Genomic DNA, 16,603 nt, shown 5'->3' on the forward strand with positions numbered 1-16,603 from the left:
CCTTCATCATCAAAGAGGGGTGATTTATGGTCAATTTTTGACCCAAAATCACCCCTCTGACTCGTTTTTCTATTTCCCTTTTATTGAAATAAGTGATTTTCACATCTATTTCGTTTTATTTTGTGATTTTGTCGTCTTTGTGCGACGTTGGTTGTTCGTCGTCTTTGTGCGACGTTGTTTGTTTTTCTTGTTTCTCTCAGGTATTTGGTCGCTTCAGATTGTCAGATCAGCTTCGATCCAGTGCAGATCCAATCAATGACTTTGGCGTCATCCACGTTGCAGATCCGAAAACATGGTTATTACGGAGATTTAAATATAGTCATATGTGTAGGCATTTGTACTTTGCCGTTTTATGCTATTAACATGGATGATGTGAGCTTGTTCACAGATTCATCATTTTTGTTTTTAGCGAATTTGCATTATATCGATGTACTCTTTCAATTTGAATGAATGAATATCTTTTATTTTGTCAAAAAAAAAAACAATCCTCGTTTTGTAGTTTTTAAAAATCACGACAACTTTACCTCGACAAACCCGTTGTCATGCGTCTCATGTCACCAAACGTACAAGGAAACACATGCTTAACTAGCGCGCTCCACCCAAAGAAAATAACATATTTTTAAGAGGTCAAAAAGTAAGAAACTAAACTTTTTTTTAAGGCCAAAAAAAGAAAGGCATTATAACCTAAGACATTTTTCTACATAGTAATCAAGGCTGTTAAACTACAATATCATCAGTATAATCCGTTATCATTAATTAAAATTAATACTCACAAATCGATAATTATTCACTTCTCTTTATCTATAATCACAATTTTCTCCTGTTGATTAGTTTGTCATTTAGCCTTGATTTGTGCAAAAGCATGGAATATATATCTTGTACTAATCTTCCTTTTATGATATGATTCTGTTATTAAACATTAGCATGCCGTAAAAGTAAAAGGGTTTTATGTAAAAGAATGGAATAAAGACAAACCCTCAAATAATTTCTTATCCTTTGCTTTATACACTTCCATCAAATAATTCAAATGCACTCAATCTTTTCTTCTATTTTTCTCACCATTTTCTTTCTTACTTTCCTCACCTAACCTTGCCACTCTTTTTCATATACATCAAAATTGATATTTTCACGCATTCTTCCAACAACATCTAGAACAAGCGACAAAGCACAAAACTTTAACTTGTTCTTGTCGGTTTCAAACATACCCAGATGGATTTTTCTTCCTAGATTTTTATATTTGAGGTAATTTCCTGTCCTAGCCATAACCCAATTTTTTATTTTTATTTTTTTATGATTTTGTAACAATATTTGAAGATTTTGGCTCATATTATGAAATGGGTCATTGAGATTTATGGATTTTCTAACTTTCATGTGATCACATTGTTCATCCCATGTAAAAAAGTTTTTTTGTTTTTTTGACAAATTTTAAGTAAATAAATAAGAAATAAAAAGTTTTTTTTTTGTTTTGTTTTGAGTTTATCACTGTGGGATGAATGTATTATATGAATTTCATTTCAGGTTTGGAATTGAGTGGAAGGAATTGGTACTTGTGTAATGGATCAGGGAACAAGTAAAGGTGGTAATGAAATGCTGGATCAACTTGATAAAGGGGTTGATGAGAATTTGAGTCATTTGGTTGAAGGAGTTGCAACTGATGCAGGAACTGGGCATAGTTTGGGTGATAGGGTTAGTGTATCCGGTGAAGATCGGAGTTCGGAAGAGATGTGCAATGATCTTGTATTAAATGAGGAGGTAAAGGAGAAAGCTTTAGAGGTTAGGGGTCAGAACATTGGTGGTGATCCTGAAAAAACCGACTATGAATTGCATAGGGTTGATCAAGGGACTAGTTATAATTCGCTTAATCGGGAAACACTAGAGACCTGTGTTGTACTAGATTCGTCTGCTCAAGTTGAACATGTCACTGTTGATGGAGATAATAGAAAATTGCGCAAGTTAACGATAAAAGCACCAAAAGGGGTGTCTGAGACCGATAAAAATTCTTGTGTGATTGATATGAACGGTGGCACCTGCGAAGGTTTTGGTGAAAATTTGAATGATGAAATGATTTGTAGGATTTGCCATCTGGCCTCTGGGCAACCGTTAGAAGCAACTGTTGTTGGCACTCCAAATATTGCTGATAAAAGTACAGGTTTGATTATGCTTGGTTGTGCATGTAAAGATGAGCTAGGAATCGCTCACAGCCATTGCGCTGAGGCATGGTTCAAGATTAAAGGAAACAGGTAACTTTTTCTTTTGTTAATGTCTGTTCATTACTAGTTCATAGAATAATATTTATTTATTTATATGTGCATTTGAGTTCTGCAATAATGCTTACAATGTTGACCTTGTGTATTTTGAATTCACAATGCTATAGGGACTAAACAGACCTTTAAGTTCTCATTACTTAATAATCCGACTAGGAATGATATCTAGAAAGAAAATAAACCTATTAGCATTGCATTATTTTTTTTATGTATAATCTCTATATATTCTGTAATAATACTTGGTAGATTTTATCTTTTCTTCTTTGCATAATGACTTGCCTTGTGAAATCTTCAGTTTAGCAGCATCCTTATAAATGTAGCATTAGAATGAGAACAAAACAGTTGGATTCTACCATTTCCCCCTCCCCTCTGACAATGTACTAACAACTAACATTTACCTATAAAAAAAAATTGTAATTTCTAAAAAGCAGTTGTATTAGTAGTTGGTTAATGTATGTGGCTCATTGTTGTTTTGCTTCATTTTTTTTTTCTTTCTTTCTGGCGCATCTCTACTCTCTAGATCGAAAACCACTATTATCCCTATGCACCCTGACTTTCTGAGTATCTATTGGTAATGGACTTCAATGAAGGGTGAGTTGGGAAAAGGCATATAGACGCCTGTTGGTGTTCCTTATGAGATGGATGAATTTGGATTAGATATAAGCATGATTAGCAATTGAATTCTGTTGTTTGTGGACTGCTGTTAAATGACATCTAAATGATGATATGGATTCTTGTTTGTGGATTGCATGTATTTTTCATGTTGACGTGTTCGTGGTTGATAAAAAAGCATTATTCTTATCTCCATGATTCTTTGAGTCTTCTATTTCTCTGATCATGTGATAAATATGCTTATGCTATATTTTTGGCCGAATAAACCTGAGGTTCCTTAGTTCTATTAGTATCTTTTCTGATCATACAGGTTGTGCGAAATATGTGGTGAGACTGCCAAAAACGTGTCCGATGTTACTGGTAATGCATTTATGGAAGAATGGTGTGAAAGTGGATTCATCGATAATGATAGTAACTCACCCCACAGGTTGGTTGGATGCTGGCGCGGGCAGCCATTCTGTAACTTCTTGATGGTGTGTCTGGTAATAGCTTTTGTTCTGCCATGGTTCTTTCGTGTGAAGATGTTCTAGCTATGGATTCAAAAACTAATCCTGCCCTGTCTATATGATGAATACATTATTGGTTCATGGTACATACTTTTATTTAAAGAGGTGGCATTGCTTAATTAACCATGTGCAAGAAAATTAACAGGCTTGGCAAGTTGTGGCCAGATTGTTTCCTTATTGAAAAATTCTTTGGATTGGAGTGCTTACTGTGTTCTGAGTATAGATTGATACGATAGGATTGCCTTTTCTCTTAGGGATAAGAGAAAAATAAGATACTTGCTTGTGACACAGGTATTGTATGGAAACGATACATAATTTGGTGTAAAACAAGCAAACAGAGAGAATCTCCAAGTTCTTTCTTTTCTCTTTTTAATTTTTTTTTGGTTGACTTGTCAGCTAAAGTTCAAGAAGAATCCAATGTCATATGGTTGTCATCAATGTTTATACTTCCTTCTTTTTATTTTCAAAAATCGCAAATGTTTTAACCCACTCTTGCATTAGGAAAATTGGTCCTGTCCTGTCAGCATTTCTCTGTGAGCTGAAGTTGCTCAAAATTGATTTAATTGAACTTATACTAAGCTTTAACTACATATAGTAACGTGTATGAATACAAGTTTACACTTTGAAAAGAAAATGATTTGTTAAATGTCTTCGGTTAATATTAATATTTTTTTTGGTAAAAAATAAATAAATTAATATTAATACGTCTTGAATCCACATAAGTTGGTTTGGTGGTGCAGGTTTGAGAGATCTTGAAGTGTGCTCATTTTAAGATGGTCATTTGGATTAGTCGGCGATTTGATTGGATTATGAGTTTTCAAAAAAAAAATTATGTCTACTTTTTAGGTGAATAAAAAAAATGCAGTCATTTATGTAAAAAATAAAATAAAGTACGAGTTACTCACAATTAAAGTACACTTCAACAATATTTTATTCAATTGAGCAGTAATGGATAACCATCTAGTGCCGTACGCGAGTGGGGTTATACCTAGTAACTTTGTGTTTGGTGACTTTGTTTCTATCTTTCTCATAACCAATAATTCTCTTTCATCAAAATAATTTATTTTAATCATTCATCTGTCACTCTCATCTAAAATACATCAAAGTCACCCAAGTATTTTTCGTATGATTGTTATAAACTTTGAAATACAAAATTTGATTCTTAGCGATAAAAAAACCATGTTGGCAGAAGTGGTGCAAACGAGCCGAATCTAGCTGAATTCTTAAAACATAAGTTTGACTTGTAAAAGAAGAAAAAAGAGATACTACACTCCCCTGAAGCATCAAGGACAGGTGAAACAAGTCAATGAGTCCACACGGAAAAATGAGGACAAAGATGTTGAATTGGGCATAAGCACTAAGCTTAGGCATGAAATCATCCTACGTGGAGAAGAGTCTATGTGATCGAGAGCATTCCATTTGACATGTTTGTCATCCTTGAAAGCAAAAGCGTAATTTTTATAAGGTCTGGTTAACGAGTGCCCCGGGCACTCTTTAAGCATTATAAATCAGGAAATCATTCTTTAAAAAATTGAAATAGTTTAATTTCCAATGCATTGAATACACAAATTTTCATAAAAAATTATCATTTATGACCTTTAAAGAGTGCCCTGGGGGTACTTGTTAACATTACCCATTTTTATATAGATAATAAAAGCAGCTAGGACACATCACAAATCCGTTGTAGTCTAGTTGGTCAGGATACTCGGCTCTCACCCGAGAGACCCGGGTTCAAGTCCCGGCAACGGAATCACTTTTTTGTTTCTTTAATATTTTTTTTTCCTTTCTTTTCTCTCTTTCATATATTTAAATTATGTCATGTTGTGTAACATCATTCTCGTCGCTGTCTTGGTCTTGGTCTTGGTGTTGGATAGACAACAATGTCTACTGTGTCGAAAACCTCTTCACCTTATCACACTCATAAAACCACCTTAAACTACACAAAAAATTCTCATAACCGCTTCATCTTCTTCAAACAACCTCGTAGAACATGTCTTCTACATTCCACTGTCTGTGTCTTTTCATCTTTCACCAACACCACTCACAGCGTAACCGAAAACCAAAATGCCAAAATTATCAAATTCTGCAAAATGGGTAATCTCGAAAATGCTATTGAAGTACTCACAAAGTCAAAAGGTTATGAACTTGGGTTGAATAGTTACTGTTCCGTTTTGCAGCTTTGTGCTGTGAAGAAATCTTTGGAAGATGGGAAAAGGGTTCATTCTGTTATTACTTCTAACGGAATGCCAATTGATGAGGCTTTAGGGGCGAAATTGGTTTTCATGTATGTGAATTGTGGTGATTTGGTTCAAGGGAGAAGAATATTTGATGAGATTATGAATGATAAGGTTTTTCTTTGGAATCTTTTGATGTCAGAATATGCAAAGATAGGTAATTATAAAGAAAGTGCGAGTCTTTTTATGAAAATGCAGAAGATGGGGGTTGTAGGGGATTGTTATACATTTACTTGTGTTTTGAAGTGTTTTGCTGCATTGGGAAAAGTAAAAGAGTGCAAAAGAGTTCATGGGTATGTTTTGAAATTGGGATTTGGGTCTAATACTGCTGTTGTTAACTCTTTCATTGCTGCATATTTCAAATTTGGTGAAGTTGAGAATGCACATAATCTGTTTGATGAATTGAGTGAACGAGATGTTGTTACGTGGAATTCTATGATAAATGGGTGTGTTGTGAATGGTTTTTCCAGAAATGGACTTGAGATTTTCATTCAAATGCTGATTTTGGGGGTTGAGGTGGATTTGACCACATTGGTTAGTGTTCTTGTGGCTTGTGCAAATATTGGGAATCTTTCACTTGGTAGAGCTCTTCATGGTTTTGGAGTGAAAGCTTGTTTTAGTGAGGAAGTTGTGTTTAGCAATACTTTACTAGACATGTATTCAAAATGTGGTAATTTAAATGGTGCAACCGAAGTTTTTGTGAAGATGGGTGACACAACTATTGTTTCTTGGACTTCAATCATTGCTGCTTATGTACGAGAAGGTCTATACAGTGATGCTATTGGATTATTCGATGAAATGCAAAGCAAGGGTGTTAGGCCAGATATCTATACTGTCACAAGCATTGTTCATGCGTGTGCTTGTAACAGCTCTTTGGATAAAGGAAGGTGTGTACACAGTTACGTTATAAAGAATTGCATGGGGTCGAATTTGCCTGTCGCTAATGCTCTCATGAACATGTATGCAAAATGTGGAAGCATGGAAGAAGCTCGTTTAGTTTTCTCTCAAATTTCAGTTAAGGACATTGTCTCATGGAATACGATGATTGGAGGTTATTCACAAAATTCACTTCCCAATGAAGCTCTAGAACTTTTTTTGGACATGCAAAAACAATTTAAGCCAGATGACATTACAATGGCTTGTGTACTTCCAGCTTGTGCAGGATTAGCAGCTCTGGACAAAGGCAGAGAGATACATGGCCACATATTAAGAAGAGGGTACTTTTCAGATTTGCATGTAGCATGTGCACTTGTTGATATGTACGCAAAATGTGGGCTACTTGTTCTAGCACAACTACTTTTCGATATGATTCCTAAAAAGGATTTGATTTCATGGACTGTTATGATAGCTGGATATGGCATGCATGGATTTGGAAACGAGGCGATTTCCACTTTCAACGAAATGAGGATTGCAGGTATTGAGCCCGATGAGTCCTCCTTTTCCGCGATACTTAATGCTTGCAGTCATTCTGGATTACTTAATGAGGGTTGGAAATTCTTTAACTCCATGAGAAATGAATGCGGCATCGAACCAAAGTTAGAACACTATGCCTGCATGGTGGATCTCCTTGCCCGGATGGGAAATCTATCCAAGGCTTACAAGTTCATCGAGTCGATGCCAATTAAACCAGATGCTACAATTTGGGGTGTCTTGCTTTCTGGGTGTAGGATCCATCATGACGTGAAGCTAGCAGAAAAAGTGGCAGAACATATTTTTGAGCTAGAGCCAGACAACACAAGGTATTATGTTGTTCTAGCTAATGTATATGCAGAAGCAAAAAAATGGGAAGAAGTGAAAAAGTTGCGAGAAAGGATGCAAAAAAGGGGATTTAAACAGAATCCAGGTTGTAGTTGGATCGAGGTCGGAGGAAAGTTTAATATCTTTGTCGCTGGGAACAGTAAGCACCCTCAAGCGAAAAGGATAGACGTGTTGCTGAGAAAATTGACAATGCAAATGCAGAATGGAGATTACTCTACTAAGTTCAGGTATGTATTGATTAATGAAGATGATATGGAGAAGGAAATCATTCAATGTGGACACAGTGAAAAGTTAGCAATGGCGTTCGGTATATTAAATCTACCGCCTGGGAGGACTGTTAGGGTATCGAAGAATCGAAGAGTATGTGGGGACTGTCATGAGATGGGGAAGTTCATGTCCAAGACAACAAAGAGGGAAATTGTATTGAGAGATTCAAACCGGTTTCACCATTTCAAGGATGGTTTGTGTTCTTGCAGAGGTTTCTGGTAAATCATTAGAAAAAATCAATAGTGTGGAAGTCTTCCATATTCCATTATCAATTTATTCTCCTATTCTAGGATAGTACATATTTTCCAATCACATTTCTCTTACTGGTGTAAGATGCCTTGTAGATTAGGATATATAGTATAGGGTGAGATGAAAGTATCTGCAGAATCAGTGGTTTAGACTTTGGACTATGCAAATCGACCATATGATTAAGCAATTCAATCTCTATTCAATGATGCAGATGTGTTTATTGCAGCAATGGTGGGGTTTGACGAATCCAGAGAATCTGCATCCAGTATCGGTTGCTTTTTGGATCTTAATTCCATTTCTGTCAATGCTCGCCACTCATAATGAGAATGGACTCGTAAATGCTATTTAAAATATAAATTGAGGAATTCAGTGCTGCATGCAGATTTTTTATTTATTTATGATTTTGTAACAATATCTTTAGATTCTCTCTCAATTTATGAAATGGGTCGTTGAGATATATGAATTTTTTTGCCTTTCATTTAATCACATTTTTCATCCTTGTAAATAAGCATTAAAAAGTTATTTTTTCTCTTTCGTTTTGTTGAGTTTATCAGTGTGGGATGCATACAACAACAACCAAGCTTTATCCCACTATGTGGGGTCGCTACATGGATCAAATTATGCCATGCTGCTCTATCATAAACCATATTTTGGTCAAACTCATTAATCTCCAAGTCTTCCCTAATAGTTTCTCTTATTGCTATACAATTTATAGGTCTTCTATCTACATGCCTAAACCACTATGGGATGCATGTATTATAGAAATTTCTTTTCAGGTTTGTAAATATTGTGTGGAAAGAATTGGAAATTTGGAAGTGGTGTCATGGATCAGGCAACAAACAAAGGTAGTGGTGAGATGTTGGATCATGTTGATAAAGGGATTTATGATGATTTGAGTCATTTGGTTGAAGGAGTTGCAACTGATGCAGGGGCTGGACATAACTGGGTTACAAGGTTAGTGTATGCGTGAAGACCGGAATTCAGAAGAGAACTGCAATGATCGTGGATTGAATGAGGAGTTAAAGGAGAAACCTTTAGAAGTTAGGGGTCAGAACATTGGTGGTGATCAAGGGGCTAGTTATAATCCTCCAAGTAATTCAGTTAATAAGGAAGCACTTGAGACCTGTGTTGTAATAGATTCTCCTGCTCAGGTTGAGTGTGTCAATGGTGGAGATAATAGAAAATTGGAAGCTAAAACTAATGAATCAGGGCTGCAAAAGTTATCGATTAAAGAACCAAAAGGGATGTCTAAAACTGATAAAAACTCATGCATGATTGATTTGAATTGTGAAAATTTGGATGATGATTGATCGGAGTATCTATTCGAGGGAAAATGCATACGTACGCCCGTTGGTTTTCCCTATTGTGAGCAGCTATTAAATGACTTCCAAATGATGGTATGAAGTCTTGATGGTGTACATCACCCCACAGGTTGGTCATATGCTATGTAGTGGTTAGCCATTCTGTAACTTCTTGATGGTGTGCTTTCGTGTAAAGATGTTCTAGCTAAAGATTCAATGACTATTCTTCCCTGTCTATATGATGAGTACATCATTGGTTAATGGTACATACTTTTATTTAAAGAGGTGGCATTGCTTAATTAACAATGTGCAAGAAAGTTAACAACTGGCTTGGCAATTTATGGTCAGATTGTTTCCTTATTGAAGAATTCTTTGGATTGGAGTGCTTTACTTTGTTCTGAATATAGATTGATACAGCAGGATTACCTTTTCACTTAGGGAGAATAGAAAAATAGGGTTAATAGTATTTTACCCCCTTATAATATAGGTCATTTTCGGGTTTATCCCCTGTAAAATATTTTTTTTTGATTTACCCCCTGTAAAATATTTTTTTTTCAGAATACCCCCTGTAAATTTTATTTTTTTCAGAATACCCCCATACAAAAACAAATTTTTATTTTTTTTTTTACAAAAATTTTGGTTTTTGTATGGCCTATTAGGGGGTATTCTGGAAAAAAAAACTTTTAAAGGGGGTAAATCAAAAAAAATATTTTACAGGGGGTAAACCTGGAAATCACCTATATTACAGGGCAGTAAAACACCATTAACCCTAGAAAAATATGATATTTTGCTTGTGGCATAGGATATGTATAGAAACAATGCATAATTTGGTGTTAAACAAGCAAACAGAAAGAGAATTTCCACCTCGTTTCTTTTATCTTTTTAATTTTTTGGTTGACGTGTCAACTAAAGTTCAAGTGTGGTTGTGTCATCAATGTTTATTTTTTCTTCTTTTTTATTTACAAAAATTGCAATGTTCTAACCCACTCTATCGTTAGCAAAGTGAGTTGGTTCTGTCTCCATTTGTATGTGCCAAAGTTCCGGAGGATCCAGCTACAAGAGAATTAGGAACGAAAAGCTTATTTTCCTTTTTTCCGCCCGCCGTAACTATAACGGTCCTAAGATAGCAAAATTTCTTGTTGGGTAAGTTCCGACCCGCGCGAAAGACGCAACGATTTGGACACTGTCTCGGAGAGAGGCTCAGTGAAATAAACATGTCTATGAAGATGCGGACTACCTGCACCAAAAATTGATATACAATAAGAATCTATATTACACTGTAAAAAATTAGATATATACTGTATGTTTTTTTTTTTTTTTGAATGGCATAGATATATATTGTATGAAGTGAGTGGATAATTAACTAGGAAACAAATATGTATTTTCCCTATAAAAAAAAAGTAACAAAGATCAGAGGTCATAATGGGATCGGTTTTTTGGGCAAGGATCATCTAAAATGAGTAGAGTGTAAAGTGAGAAAATCAAGAGATGTTATTGTAACAAACTTGATTTGTTGCGATTTGTTGTAACAAACTTAATTTAAAATTTTGTCTTGTAGTTTGCCACTTGGCGCAAAATAATTGAGTCATGTGGCACTCTATTAGTTTTGCTTTTTTTTTTAATAGTCAACTACCAGAGGGACCAATAACAAATTTTTTACAAAGTGCAGAGACCTAAATTAAACAACAAAAAATGCATGAACCAATACCAAAAATTGGTCAAAATGCATGAACTTTTTTTTTTGTGGTTACATATATTATGCATTGTCCTTACCAATAGAGTTAAGCTCACGGGGACGTCAAAATGCATGAACTAATCACACATTTGAGCTTTTTTAATATATCAAAATTTGAGGTTAGGGAATGACTTTACAATCTAGATAAGGAAGATCTTTTGACATAATAATAAAAGCTTTTATAAATGAAATTTATACATACCTCATTTCAAAAATAATAGAGTTTGAATCCGAATCTTCTAGATCGAAGACATGTATTTTAACGTAGTATAGTATTGGTATTAATATTAATTACATTTATTTAAATACGGAACAATTAAGAAATTGTACATCATCCGTTGTAGTCTAGTTGGTCAGGATACTCGGCTCTCACCCGAGAGACCCGGGTTCAAGTCCCGGCAACGGAAACACTTTTTCTTTTTTTTGCTAGATATCCAATTCAGGCAATACATTGCGGTTTTGCTAAACTTCAAAATTGTGGGTGGTTGAAATTCAAAGTGAAATTTTCAAGATCCTTAAACTCATACTCATACTTACTTTGGTCTGCTAGTTGACTTGCCCAATCCTTCGACCTTCAATATGAGAATGGACACAAATTAAATTGTTTTACTTTTTAGAATTTAAATTGAGAAATCCAGTGCTGCATACAGAATTTTCCAAGTACGAGGATAGCTGCATTGCATGTGGGACGCACGTAAGAGTATATATTAGAGTACTGAATGCTGAAGACTGACATGTTTTGTGTTGTCCTAGGTATTCTAGATTCAAATGGTTCTCCATTAACATTAGAATCTGATTCAGCTGAAACATTTTTCACATTGCTTTTTTATTTTTATTTTTTTATGAATAAAATAAAGGAATATGATGCGCTCCACTTCTCATAATAAAGTCACAATTCACAGGAATTACATTATTATTAATTTTACAAATAATATTAAAACCTCTGTTTTCAATAAATTACTTTATTTAGTTCCTTAGTAATAATAACATTGATTATCAAGTCATTTTAATATATACTCAATCAACATGAACATAATTTCTTCATGGACTGGATGGAGGGTCCCTTTTCCTTCAAAAATACAGTGTTTCATTTAGGCTTCATTGCAATAATTTCGAGTTGCTGGGAAATATATATATGCATGTGCTTTCCTTTACATTCATTGCACATGCAATGACTAACCCACCCACCGATCTTGTTGTGTATGTTCTGTTATTATAGCTTATACCCTTAATGTTGACTCTTAGGCACATGGAAACTTGCTATCATTATGTAATGTGCTTGCAATATACAACTGAAGTAGGAATCAATCATTTGTAAGATGTCTAAAGATGGACTCATGACCCCGACTTTGTAAGATGTCTAAATATGGACTCATGACTCCCAACTTTGCAAGACTACCAATCTGCACAAATATTTCTCTCACGAAAAATATGATAGAGCGTAACATTTAAGTCTTTCTTAATATCACCAATAATCTCTAACATTTCAAGCAATGTTATATCTCTAGAAAAATAACATCAAAAATTCTTCAAGAATAAAGAGCAGTCAATCACAATGCACTACTATTTGCCACAATTCAAGGAGGTGTGGCTGAAAAATATGAAGTGAACAAATAAATCATGCAATTAAAACTTGTCAGTTGTGTCTTGAAAAATTCTTGATGCTATTTTTTTAGAAAAACAGCATTTTCCTAGGTATAATGATGAAAACGATGAGCGCCAAGAGTAACTACCGGCACCATATTCGTAATTTGTTCACGAGACAAAGAAAAACATATTTATGTCTTTAATATATTATATATAATTTAAAAACATGAATAAATACATCGATTATAAAATTATATATTTCAAAAAATCTAATTCATTTAAAATTTGGTGTATATGAACATTTTTTTTAATAAGCAAAAATGGTGTATATGAAAATTATCTTACCGTTATATGATTTAATTTATGGTTTAGTCTATTAAATTTAATTTTGTATGAACATTTTTTTAATAAGCAAAAATGGGTGTATATGAACATTATCTTACCGTTATATGATTTAATTTATGGTTTAGTTCATTAAATTTAATTTTGTACAAAAGTTAAAAGTAAAATATTTATTTTATTCTTAATTAGATAAATGAACACACACAAACATAAGTATATTTTAACATATCAAAATTAATTTTATTACTAAAATCACTTTTATTTTCTTTGTTTACAGAAAATCGCTTTTATCTTACTTGCATAAATAAATCCTAATATAAATTGATAAGTACGAGCAATTTTCTCTTCTCAACACTCACTATTAACACTCATTTTCTTATTGGGTAAAACTTCTGTAGAATCCACACATAGGTCATACATAAAGAAGTGGTGAGATCCACGTGAGTTTTACTCAATAAAAGAGTGAATATTAAAACAAATGTTAAAAAAGAATGTTGTTAAGACTCCACGTATAAATTCTCTATATACAACTGTAAAATAAGAGTTCCAATTCAAAAGTTTTTTGTGAAGAGAAAAAATAAAGGAAATGATTGAATGCGATGTGGTGCAATAATCAAAAGTCTAAAATAAGGCTCATTTGGGGTCAACCAGACGGCGAAATCAAGGAAAAGTTTAAAAATAAAAGCTTATAGCACAAGTTAATTACATATTGCTGGATACCACATCCACCACCACCTCTACCTTTTAGCCATATAATACAACAGTTACAGGGTGATGTCTCTCACAAGTTCGTTCTTATTTTGGCAAGCACATAGTACAGTTCTAATAACAAAAAAGAACTATACTGTATTTTACTTTTTGTCATTTTGAAATGTTAATTATGTTTTTCACACATCTTCATTGTATTGTATCTTTCAATCTATAACTACTACATTAATTTTCTTATAGAAATATACTCAATGATTTTGTTTCTTCACATGTACGCATAATCTTTTTTTTTTGTTAACCTATGTTTCTTAGAGGAATGAGTTCTGGTAATTCGGAGTTCAACAGTAAGATAAATATAGTCTAATCAAAAATTGTTTCACTCTAAAATCTAACTCTGATTTTCCTACGCGATTTGTTTTTTTAGTGAAACTCATTGAGCACTTTAGCACAATCACTATGCATAATTAGACAATAGTACTTGATATTAGTAACCACTTATACCATCAATATACAATGTACCTAAAGATAACAAGAGAAGCATGCACAAGCAACTGATTAAAATAGCTAAATAGTACTAAAGAGAAGTATGCTAGCCAAGCATTCCATGCAATTTTTGTAACTCTTGCATTGCAGAAAGCATCTGATTACTACATTATAATAGTAAAAGAAACTAAAATAAAATTACAATTCATTGTTTTTTCCATTCTCCTGTTTCTATTGGGTGCCTTTCATATACCATATCACCCAATCAAAACAAAAAAGAGCATTTTTTTTTTTCTTTTCATTTTCTCTTTTGCAATCACCTCCCATTTCTCTTTTGCTAATCTATAACCATTGTATAATAAATAAATTAATTAAACAAGCACCAATTGCCTTAAAATTATCAATTTTCCTAATCCAAATTCTATAAAGTGAAAAAAATAAAAAAGTTTTTTCAGCGACAGCACTTTGAACATAGGATTAAGAAAACAATCAAAAAGACAATGGAAGAAAGAGCAATTGCCACACCAAGAACAAATTTGTTTGGACCATGATGATGCTCTCTTTTATGGATGCTACTTTCATCATCCTCTTCATCATAATCTGAATCATTACTATCATCTCCAGAAGAATCCTTAGCAGGCGATGGAGACATTGGCCTCCCATACTTATCACAAGGAGCAATCTCAAGCTTCAATTTTGAAGACAAAACCGTATGGTTATAACACAAGTTACTGTTCCCAACAACCTTAAACATTGTCAAACTTTTGATAAAACTCAAGTTGAATGGAACAACCCCATGAAGATTATTGTTGGCAAGATTCAAGTACTTGAGATTCTTCATTTCTGAAATGAACTTTGGAATTGTTCCATTGAGCTGGTTTGAACTCAGATCCATGTGAACCAAACCAGGTATTGCAGAAATTGAATCTGGGATAGACCCTGAAAATGAATTTGAAGCCAAGGAAAGATTTTTAAGTGAAATTAAGTCCCCTAATGAAGAGGGTATCTCACCCTTCAACCCATTTGAAGAAAGATTCAAATTTTCAAGGCCATCAAGCATGGTAATAGAAAAGGGTATGTTTCCTTTGAGATTGTTGGATGAAAAATCTATGTGGGTCAGGTTGGAATGGATGTATTTTGGTAGAAAACCAGTGAGATTGGTATTGGAAATGGTTAAAGTTTTGAGCTTTTTCATGTGGGCAAGGATAACATAAGGTCCAGAAGCTTTGATTGGGGTATTTGAGACAATGAGATCAGTGAGGTTTGCTAGGTGAGAGAGCCATACACCTGAGATCTTGTTGAGGCTGTTGATGGAGGTGAAGGAGAGAAGAGAGGATGTGAGTTGAGGAGGGAAGTGAATTGGAGCAATGGGGCAGTTAAGGAAGTGAAGGGATTGGAGGGTAGAGAGGGATTTGAGGGCATTGTAGGAGAGAGAAAGGGAGGTTGAACAGTTTGAAAGGGTAAGGGAAATGAGGTGGCTAAAGGGTTTTGAAGAGTCACATTGTGTGGCATTGTGGAAAGATGGTTGGATGCAAGGGTTCTTTGATGTGGGGATGTTGAGGGATTGAAGGGCTGTGAGTTGGTTTGGCTCAAGAGTGGAAGTGGAAGTGGAAGGTGAAGAAGGTGATGATTTTGGTGGAAGAGGTAGAGTAACTGAGGTGATGATGGTGGGGAAGAGGAAGAAGATGGTGAAGAGGAGAATGGAAAGTAATGGAGGTGGTGGTGATGGTTTCATAGCTTGATGATAGGTAACAGGTGCACAAGCAGAACTGAGAGAAACTGAAGGATGGAAGAGGTATAGAGAGAGAGAGAGAGTGTGTGGGATAAAGAGAAAGAAGTATGGAAGCAAAGAAAGGGTTGAAAAGGTGAGATGTTAGAGTGAGTACAAAGATTGGTATGGGAAAGTGTAAAATAGAGAGATGGGGCACATATTTAGAAGAGAGAGAAGCCTTTGCATTGCACAGGTCTGTGACAGTTGGGACTTGGGATTGGGATTACTTCATGGCTTAGCTTTGTTTGTTCCTTTTGATCCAAGACAGTTCAAAACTTTGCTAAACAATCAATAGGATTAAATTTTTTAAAAATTAGTATTATTTTTCTATATTTATTCTTCAAGAATTTATCGGGAGACAAATTAATATGGCTCATACTTTTGTAAGAATGGTTATATCTAATGGTGTGTTTGAAACACCAGTGTCTTGTCATTGGACACACGTTGAGTTGAAGCAATGCGACGTAGTTTTTGAGTTGTCGTGACTTTTTACCATGGACTTTTAGCAAATTGTATTTCAACATTTGTTTCAAATGAAATGGAGTGGTCATGCTTTAGTGAATAATTCATTTATCTTCCCATTATTTATTGTTGGTTAAAAGAATGTAAATAATAATTAAAGACATGTTACATAGATGAATTCAAATATCTTTTAAGTACCTTCTCTTTTTTTACATGAAATGTAAAATTAGTTGGGTCATGCTGTTTAAAATCTTTTATTTAATAAAGGTTTAACCATTCACAAAACAATTTACAGACTCAAGGAATGCTGACATGCTTCAATTT

General features: G+C 34.2%; 2 protein-coding genes, 2 non-coding genes and 1 pseudogene across 5 annotated transcripts; 4 read left to right on the forward strand and 1 right to left on the reverse strand.

Annotated features, from left to right (window-relative positions):
• The first annotated feature begins 931 nt into the window (after positions 1–931).
• Positions 932–3,852, forward strand: LOC146933352 (uncharacterized). Its single transcript, XM_085705150.1, has 3 exons — positions 932–1,242; positions 1,519–2,240; positions 3,187–3,852. Exons 2-3 carry the CDS (start codon positions 1,555–1,557, stop codon positions 3,404–3,406), a joined length of 906 nt encoding a protein of 301 aa, XP_085561276.1. The 5' UTR covers positions 932–1,242; positions 1,519–1,554; the 3' UTR covers positions 3,407–3,852.
• A 1,207-nt stretch (positions 3,853–5,059) lies between these two features.
• Positions 5,060–5,132, forward strand: TRNAE-CUC (transfer RNA glutamic acid (anticodon CUC)). The gene has a single exon. It is a non-coding gene; the product is annotated as a tRNA-Glu (tRNA).
• An 83-nt stretch (positions 5,133–5,215) lies between these two features.
• On the forward strand, positions 5,216–8,373 carry DOT4 (Pentatricopeptide repeat (PPR) superfamily protein). The gene has a single exon (XM_085705151.1). The coding sequence runs from the start codon at positions 5,263–5,265 to the stop codon at positions 7,861–7,863; it is 2,601 nt and encodes an 866-aa protein (XP_085561277.1). The 5' UTR covers positions 5,216–5,262; the 3' UTR covers positions 7,864–8,373.
• A 2,887-nt stretch (positions 8,374–11,260) lies between these two features.
• On the forward strand, positions 11,261–11,333 carry TRNAE-CUC (transfer RNA glutamic acid (anticodon CUC)). The gene has a single exon. It is a non-coding gene; the product is annotated as a tRNA-Glu (tRNA).
• Positions 11,334–14,163: 2,830 nt separating this feature from the next.
• Positions 14,164–16,036, reverse strand: LOC146933356 (receptor-like protein 51 pseudogene; annotated as a pseudogene). The gene has a single exon (XR_015007440.1). The product of XR_015007440.1 is annotated as a receptor-like protein 51 pseudogene (transcript).
• Between the last annotated feature and the right edge of the window lie 567 nt (positions 16,037–16,603).

This window comes from Medicago sativa, chromosome 4 (genome assembly GCF_051527215.1).
Source record: "Medicago sativa cultivar Bolivia chromosome 4, Bolivia_mono, whole genome shotgun sequence".
NCBI lineage: Eukaryota > Viridiplantae > Streptophyta > Magnoliopsida > Fabales > Fabaceae > Medicago > Medicago sativa.